This window comes from Micromesistius poutassou (genome assembly GCF_964030765.1).
Source record: "Micromesistius poutassou genome assembly, chromosome: 3".
Classification (NCBI taxonomy): Eukaryota; Metazoa; Chordata; class Actinopteri; order Gadiformes; family Gadidae; genus Micromesistius; species Micromesistius poutassou.
In genome coordinates this window covers 23,597,383-23,607,006 of record NC_140273.1, presented here as the reverse complement: position 1 = coordinate 23,607,006, position 9,624 = coordinate 23,597,383, and the positions used below count along the sequence as shown (strand labels likewise).

Genomic DNA, 9,624 nt, shown 5'->3' with positions numbered 1-9,624 from the left:
GGGAGTCAGGGACAGACAGACGGGAGTCAGGGACAGACAGACGGGAGTCAGGGACAGACAGACGGGAGTCAGGGACAGACAGACGGGAGTCAGGGACAGACAGACGGTCAGGGACAGACAGACGGGTCAGGGACAGACAGACGGGTCAGGGACAGACAGACCTGCTGTGCTGCTGCCGGAGGATGTGCTTGACGCCCTGGGCCAGGGTGAAGGTCTTGCCCGTGCCGTAGGGCCCGATGAGGAGCACTGGGGGCAGGGGGAGGGCGACGGGCGTGGTGATGGCCAGGATGGCCTCCTTCTGCTTGGCGTTCAGCCGGGGGTCGAGCAGCTCGTCCCACTGCCTGCAGGAGGGGGCGAGGAAGTGGGAGTTGTAGTTTAAATATCACGAACATCCCACATAAGACCCGTATCTGGTTCATATCTGGATATCTGGCAGGCTAGCAGTTCCCCTCGAGTTGCGCTAGCCTAGCACCAGCGATTTCTGCAACTAAAGGACTGAATGAGACGTGTTGGAAACGGTCTCCAGTGATCAATAACACACTGGCTCACTTGGAAATGAGACCCGATGTCCAAACTCCTGAACTATCCCTTTAAGCTCCCCTCCCCCGCACCTCTCAATAGGCCTACTAGCACTAAAAGAACTGGTCCCAGCATCAGTACCGCAGGCTTGTTAAAAGAAAGTTTACTGCACACAACAGCTGCCACATATTTCATTTATTTATTTACTCAAGCGCCCGAGGGCATAATCAGGTTAATTTGAACAACAGGCTTATTTCCATAGCAATGGAGTATTAAATCTGTACAGTAATAAGAATTTTTAATTTGTTAAATGTTAAAAAAATATATGTTTTATATTTTATTTTGCTTTTCCAAGGACCACCTGGAGTACCGTTACGGACCACCAACATAAACTACCTCGATGTGATGAGGTAGGCAGGCGGTTAACATCATCTACAACCATCAACTACCACGTTGAGGTCAAGGCTCCTCCAGTCCATCGCCCATACATCGTCTGCCCGGTATTATCGGCTGACCTTTCACAGATAGATCAATGTTGCTGTGGGCCGAATCCCAAAGACTGCTCCACCCCAGGATACCAAAATATATGAATTGGGTATTGGATTAGGGCTGGGCGCTATAGCGAATATATGCAATGTACTGCAAGAGGTTCCACATGGGACGTATGAAATTACATTATCGCAACCATCGAATACACATTGTCACGTTACGCTTTTGTCCCTTGTCGGGACAATATTTGATGGCGTTACTTCTCTCTAGGGGTGTAAACCAGTAACCTGACTCTCGCCAGATGAATTTCGTTCCACCTAGCTCCACTCATCCATCTGGGATCGCTCCATTGGAGAAGAAGGCTGGGCCTTCATGACGATTCGATATGATTTCTTATTTCTTAAGCCAATGATTTGATTATTTTTGAATAGTTGGCTTAAGAAATAATCGATTAATCAATACAAATAGATACAAAAAGATTAATATTTACACCCCTACTTCTCTTGCTCTTTCCTGCGCCTCTCTGCCTCACAGACTCGCATGCACAAACACCCTCACCCTCACCCCCCCCCCCTCCCCCCGGAGTCTCATGGAGTGTGTGAAGTAGTCTGTAAGGCGCTGTGTGTTTACACAAACACCCTCACCCCCCCCCCCCCCCCGCGCTGTGTGTTTACCTCCAACCGCTGAGTGAAACAGCGAGAGAACAGAGGATAGAAAACCAACCAAAAACAGGATGGATCCGTCGTCTGGCAGTGGTTTGGCTACCGAATGCAAAAATGCACTTGATTAAACGCACTTTAATTTAGTTTTTCTGTCAGGTGTTGCTGAATGCACATTTGTTTGGCTTTGAGCTCTGTTTCTGCTTGAAAATAATTAAAAGTTCTAAATTGTTCCAATAGAAAGCACTAATGAGTTTAAACAATGTTGTTTCATGTAATGTACATGCAGACTTATGTACATTTATGACATGCTCTAGAGGAGATTTAAATATATCGAGATATATATTGTGTATCGAGATAGTCAAAAATATTGAGATATTTATTTTAGCCCATATTGGCCAGCCCAATATTGAATAACGTCTATATATTTATAGTTTGAATATCGGTGTCTGTATTCTGAACTCCTGAATATCGGTACAGGCACCGGCCCCTATAGTATAGAATGGGCCGGGCTTCTGTCCGTTTAACCAAAGTTCCTGTGGTCTCATCCAGCCAGACCTTCAGCTCCACATCCCTCCTGGAGGGAAGCCCAGATGGAGCATCAAGAGAGGACTGTCAGACTGCAGAACCCCATAAGGATTAGAGCCACAGCGGGCAGAGTGGTCTGGCCAAACGGGCGAAAGCTATCCGTTTTCCTTTGATGCGTTTCAGGAATATCTCCATAAAGACAGACTTGTGCGAAAACTGTAGAAACGCTCTAGTACATATTCAAGGCGACTGTCTGGCGCTGGTTCTCCACAAAAAAAAGTGGAGCGCATCAAACCTGCATGCATCATTCCCATGCGCGCTGTATATAAACATAGTCAAGGAGGAGAAAGCAACCTTTTAGATTGAGCAGAAATACTTTTTAATGTACAGTTAGTAATTAAATGTACCAAGGGGCTGTATTTAAAGCTATAAAAATAATACAAATCAAATAAATAAATTTTAAAATCATCTCTAACGTCCCCAGCTGGTGGAGGGGGCGATTAGGTCATCGTTTGCGTTTCAGGTGTCCGCAAGAATCCAAACACGAAACCGCACAGGTCCGTTTTGATCTGAATCCACCCTCGGAGGTGGTTTCAGAAAAGTGCGGATCTACTAATTTATGCCATAAGCCTTTTCATACATGAATATTATTAAAGGACAATTCCGGTATTTTGAACATTGAGCCCCCTGGTTTGTCTAGGATGAGAGAGTGGTTGACACCAACATTTTGACTATTGCTGCCTGCTTCAGAATGGCTGGCTACGGGCATTCACAAACCTGTCCTTAAAACAACCCTAAACGTTTGTTTTCAGAAATGTGAAACTCACCGAGTGGTTAGTGTTGTTCGTTGATGTTCCAAATCAAGTATCGTAGTGAAATACAGTTTCTGTCGTGTTTTATTTAGCATTTTGTAAATCCCATTGAAACTGAAACCGGACTGGAACCAGAAACAGTAACGGGGCTGTTTACGTTTGATTGTAGTCTTTTCGCTCGGTTCTCCGTATCAACAGTAGGGCTAGAACGAGCGAAAAGACTACAACCAAACGTAAACAGCCCCCTTTCCGTTTCCAGTCAACGAGCAATGAGTCTTCCAACAGAAATCAATGGATTTACAAAATGCCAAATAAAACACGACAGAAACTGTATTTCGTTACGAAACTTGATTTGCAACATCAAGGAACACCACTAACCCCTCGGTGAGTTGTTGAGCGCAGCTCCGGCCGCGGTGCCCCGAGGCTGCTCTTCTTTCTCTATTTTATCAACAGAAACCCCCAAGGAGCCCAGTGGTTCTCCCTCTGTGTGTCCCTCTCTGTGAGTCTCTCTGGAAGTTTAATTGGTTTTATTACTGTGAAGGACAGTGCTGTTAGCCAATCAGAGGCAAGTCATTTGCATGTCATGAGTAAGAGCCAATATCATGTCGTTCCTCCCCGCCCACCTCCTCCACCACACTAGAGCACCAGAGCAAGGCCCCGTCCACACGGAAACCATTTGTGTGTAAAAACGCACAAGTCTACAGTCTTGTGCGTTTGGGCCGACCGTGCAGGCAGACCCGTCGTTTTCGGTGTCTGCAAACTCACTTTTTTGAAGCCAGGTCCCAGGGTGAGAGTTAGGATTTGTGTGGACGCCAGGTACGCAAACGATGACGTCATCGCCCCCCCACCAGCTGGGCGATGTTAGATATCCATCTAATTAGTTTAGTTTGATTTGTATTATTTTGTAGCTTTAAATAGAGCCCCTTGGTGAATTGAATTACTAACTGTACATTAAAAAGTATTTTCTGTTCTACAAGGTTTAACAACTGCTTTCTCCTCCTGGACTGTATGTTCGTATACAGCGCGCAGGCTTGAGACGCATGCTCTGCCTCTTCTTCTCTTTTTGGTGGAGAACCAGCGCCACATAGTGGCCTTGAATATGTACTACAGCGTTTCTACAGCTACATGCGTTTTTGCAAAGAGAAATTCCTGAAACGCAAGGGAATACGGAGGGGACATATTGTTGTGGCCTGTGTGGAAGGGGCCCTAATCAGAACCCATGGCTCTTGGTGCGCGGCCGCTGCAGAGGTGACTTCAGGCGTGTGTTCGAGGGTTCTGGGCCGGGGGAAGCGCTGTACCTGTTGGGGCTCCAGGGTATGGTGGGCACCAGGCTGGCGTCGGGGAACAGGATGTTGTTGTCCTTGATGCGGTCCAGAGCGTAGTGCATCTCGCACAGGGGCAGCCTGTTGAGCTGGAACTGGAGCTCCACCTGAGGGCCAAACACAACAGCTCACATTCCCCGTCTCAGTGGACCGCCCCGGACGGTGAACTATATATATATATATATATATATATATATATAATATAACACTATAACTAGCCACTCGAGTACAGGAATGATAGGAAACCTAATGGTAAAAACTCCATGACAAATATCTATGAGGGTATAATTAATGTATTTGTGTGTTCCATTCTGCATGATGAAACATGTAGTCACTATATTCCAATGGATCCAGCAGTCTGTTTCCATAAACCCATCACCTCATATATAGCTGTATTTAACTTGTATTTAAGTTACAACAATGGCCAAAAGTTGGAGGGCTTGAATTCAGTTTATTTGGATGTCTTAATTGCTTTTTAAGAAAGTTCCGGCTATTAAGGACAGCCTTCCAAAGCAGAAGGCCTTTTCAAATAAACATGCACACGAGCACACAGCTCCAGGGAAGGCTGTCAGCTTCTGACCTTCTGGGAAAGGCTAATTCAATAGGTGAACCTTTCAGTGGTACAGTTCACCATGGGACAGATATCAGATAGCAGGGGCCAGACTGGGAGGAGGAGATACAGGTAACCATGGGACAGATGAGACAGAAGGAGGTTGACAGGAAGAGTGTTCACACAGATAAAGAAAAGGAAGAGTGGAAAGGAACCAGAGAAGGAGAGAGAGAAAGAAGTACCAAGAGGTACTTTCAAGAGGAATATGGCTTATCCTCATAAGAGGTCAGCAGAACAACACTGAGGTTCCCCCCCTCAACCCCTTGCCTTGAAGAAAGAGACCTTGATGAGGGAAACACAAGGCCTCCCCTTCTGTAGGTGGGCCTGGAACGCAAGGGGCCACCACGCCACCAACAGGCTGACGTAATGCGTGGTCAAACAGGGGTTAGTTTCTCAGTACAGTTAGTTGGTTGTAAACCCTGTAAACCCGGGTACGGGCGGGGGGTACCTGGAGCTCCCGGTCGGGCAGCAGCCCCAGCTCGTCGCAGCACTCCCTACAGATCCGCAGGAAGATGTAGTCCTTGGTCTTCTCCTCGATGACCGCCTCGTAGACGCGCTCCTTCAGGCCGGGCTGGCCGCTGCACCACTCCCGACCCACGGGCAGCAGCAGCACCGAGTTCACCTTGGTCATCACCAGGCGGCCCGCCAGCGTGTCCTGGGGGCCAGGGGACAGGGGTCAGGGGTCGGGGGTCAAGGGGGTCAGAGGTCAGGGGTCAGGGGGGACAGGGGGGTCAGGGGAGACAGGGTGACAGGAGTCAGGGGGACAGGGGGGACAGGGGTCAGGGGGGACCGGGGGACAGGGGTCAGGGGTCAAGGGGTCAGGGGTCAGGGGTCAAGGGGTCAGGGGGGACCGGGGGACAGGGGCCAGGGGTCAGGGGGGACAGGGGTCAGGGGGGTCAGGGGGACAGGGGGGTCGGGGGTCAGGGGGGGCAGGGGGTCAGGGGGGAACGTTTCAGACCGCTCCAATCGGGGAATACATTTTTTTGGGCGTTTATATTCCAAGGCTCTTTTCCACTCTCAAACCGTACAGCAAACCCATGGACTGGTTGATGTGCAGCGTGACGCCCAGCCCAGGGCATTAGGAGCTGAGGTAGGTTACCTCAGACAGCGTCTCCGTCAGCTTGAAGCGGGCGAAGAGCTGGCCGTTCTGTGCGTACTTGGCTCCCCCCGAGATGCCGGTCAGCATGAAGCTGGTGACCAGCTGCAGGTTGACCTTGATGTTAAACCTGAAGCAGACACAAGGAGCAGCTTCAGAATGCATCTTCATTTAAATCAGACTGAAAACCTGTCTTTGGGACGACAATTGATTATTGTTTGTTTTAAAACACTTCACACTAGGGCTGCTCGATTATGGAAAACATCATAATCACAATTATTTTGGTCAATATTGAAATCTCGATTATTCAAACGATCATTTTGGATTATTTTTGAGTTTGAAAACATGATGCATTTATTCATAATTTCTCTCCAAAAAAAAACACTTTGTAAATGAGAACTTGGAAATTTCCCCTTAAAAATATACACAAAATGGTCAAATAGAAAATAAAGTCCAGATATGAATCCAGCTGTTCTGCAATTTCTATAAAGAAATGTTTAAAAAAAATTGATTTTTTTTTTTAATAGTTTCAACTCGATTATATTAGTTTGGTGATCGTTTCACTCTGAAATCGAAATCGCGATCAAAATTCGATTAATCGCCCAGCCCAACTTCACACGATTCAAGGTTCCACCGAGTGCAACTGAGTACTACATCTAGTAAAACAGGGACTTTAAAGTCTAAGATGTTGGCGGGAAAAGGTGCTCAAACAAGCAGAGAATGAGACTAACATTCACACTACCACAGTGAAGTGGTGAATAAACAGAGCATGAGACTAACATTCACACTACCACAGTGAAGTGGTGAATAAACAAGCAGAGAATGAGACTAACATTCACACTACCACAGTGAAGTGGTGAATAATCAAGCAGAGAATGAGACTAACATTCACACTGCCACAGTGAAGTGGTGAATAATCAAGCAGAGAATGAGACTAACATTCACACTGCCACAGTGAAGTGGTGAATAATCAAGCAGAGAATGAGACTAACATTCACACTACCACAGTGAAGTGGTGAATAATCAAGCAGAGAATGAGACTAACATTCACACTACCACAGTGAAGTGGTGAATAATCAAGCAGAGAATGAGACTAACATTCACACTACCACAGTGAAGTGGTGAATAATCAAGCAGAGAATGAGACTAACATTCACACTACCACAGTGAAGTGGTGAATAAACAAGCAGAGCATGAGACTAACATTCACACTACCACAGTGAAGTGGTGAATAAACAAGCAGAGAATGAGACTAACATTCACACTGCCACAGTGAAGTGGTGAATAAACAGAGCATGAGACTAACATTCACACTACCACAGTGAAGTGGTGAATTAACAAGCAGAGAATGAGACTAACATTCACACTGCCACAGTGAAGTGGTGAATAAACAGAGCATGAGACTAACATTCACACTACCACAGTGAACAGTGCAGATTGAATTATGTGTGGGGGAAGGAGTGGAGAGGCGATACATGGCCCACGATACCGATAATATCGCCATACAGCGATTCTACAATAATAAATATATTGTTGGACAATCCTATAATAACCCATCAAGATATATGTCCAACATGAATACAAAATGACTGAAAAGGTAAAGGGCTGGATTTCCGTCTTTATTCACGGTCTAAACTGAGTCTTTCAGTGACTCGTCTTTAATTAACTTCCACTCAAGTTTCCTTCAGTCATGTGTTGAGCGCCACCTCGAGGAGCAGGGAAATCTCTGAAGAGCACCTTATTATAACCGACGTGGAACCATAACTGAGCCTTAACTCTTCATGAATATGAGTATAAAAATACAACAAAAATTGCCGCGATTATTCGACGGCAATTTCTTTAGTCGACGAGTCGTTTTATTATTGCCCGCCTATTTATTTTTGTTCTCCCGTCTCAAATGGCTCACTGTAATTCACCCTGCTGGTTAATCTGCTATCCTTTCTTCCCCCGCCCTCACTGCTTTGAGTCGAGTATTTCAGGCCAACTGGTAAAAGAGCTTTCAAACACATAAACCATAAAGCCTGTGGACTAGTCAACGCGCTGCAGCATCAGTACCTTGATGTTGTTTTGATTGAAGATCGGTGGGTTGGTGTGTGTGTGTGTGTGTGTGTGTGTGTGTGTGTGTGTGTGTGTGTGTGTGTGTGTGTGTGTGTGTGTGTGTGTGTGTGTGTGTGTGTGTGTGTGTGTGTGTGTGTGGCGAGCCTATGCGACTGCGATTTTCAAGTAACAAACTCAAAGCCGATGCATGCATCCAAAATTATTCGTTCAGCGTCGCTTATTCACTTCAAATACTTTATTTTCTTTTCAAAACTTGGTAATTAATCCGGCGTGGTACCGGGTGGTTGGAAACAACGTTGGCTTCTCCCGCGGCGGCCCTGCCACCTCGTTAGATTACTTAATATGGCTGTGGCAGTAATGTTTTAAACCCCGCCATTCACGCAAGTGTAAACGCAAGCAGCATAGCTGCGTGCCTGCCTGCTTTCAGCGTGTCATTTTTTATTTGGTTATATTTAAGTTATTTTTATTATTTACATTTGTCATTTTTGATTTGGTAACATTTAAGTTATTTGTATTATTTATGGCTTGGGTGACATTTTATGTTTCGGCCCTTCAGTTGAGTTCAAAATAAAATTGGCACAATAAAATAAGAAACACTCGATTTTTTTTAAATTAGTCGTTTAGATTAGTCGACTAATCGAAAAATTAAATATTAGTCGTTAGAAAATTTGTCGTTAGTAGCAGCACTACAAAAAATAATAAAATCTATATATATATATATATATATAATACCGCTATTTTGTCCCACCTCTATATCCAATAGTGGAGAGAGTGTGTGTGTGTAAATGCCAATGTACGCCCTCAAACAATGTAGGCACACATGAGTGGCAGCTCGTGTGTGACACCTAGTGGCCAATTTCTGCCACCCCCTTAACCTCAATACACAACACAGAAGAACAACGGCTGTGGGCGTTAGGGAGGCTGGGCCAGGACTCACTTGCTGACTTCCTTGTACTGGGCGATCTCCTCGATGTAGAGCAGGTCGTGCAGCCGGGCCTGGTAGTTCTCTTTGGTCAGGGTCTTGTCCAGCACCGACTGGGTGAACAGCTGGTCCGCCGACAGCGGGATCTGGTAGCGCGACAGCAGGCTGCGCTCCAGCTCGCCCGTGGTCTCGTTGGGGACAAACTCCACGATGGTCTTGCAGGAGGAGTCCCAGCGCTTGGCGGTGATCAGGAGCTGCTGCCTGGCCACCATGAGATGCTCCAGGTCTGGAGGGGCGGAGGGGGGACGTTAGGGGTCGGCGCGGGGCCCCGGGGCCTCTCCCTACCGGCCCCCCCTCAGGTGGACAGGCGTACGTACCTTCTATGGACGCGGCGTCCACCATGACGCGCTGCATCAGCACGGGCTCCGAGCCAAAGTCGAATACGATGGTCTGCCTGAAGGTGCCGAAGATCTCTGTGCTGAAGCCCACGCCCACCTGGTACACGCAGTGGTCCAGGCCGTTGTCCGCTGGAACGGGTTCCAATATTTGAGTTCAATTGAATTTTGATCATTGAAAATGATGAAACGTCTCAAGTTCATGATGGCTTTG

The 9,624-nt window shown here is 46.7% G+C and overlaps 1 protein-coding gene across 1 annotated transcript in view; it reads right to left on the bottom strand.

Moving 5' to 3' along the window:
* The window catches only part of helz (helicase with zinc finger), a 68,235-nt gene that overhangs the window by 39,021 nt on the left and 19,590 nt on the right, over positions 1–9,624 (bottom strand). The window contains 6 exon segments of the mRNA XM_084465673.1: positions 158–341; positions 4,306–4,436; positions 5,388–5,594; positions 6,039–6,165; positions 9,031–9,301; positions 9,393–9,542. Of these exon segments, the coding sequence (XP_084321799.1) occupies positions 158–341; positions 4,306–4,436; positions 5,388–5,594; positions 6,039–6,165; positions 9,031–9,301; positions 9,393–9,542 (1,070 nt within the window).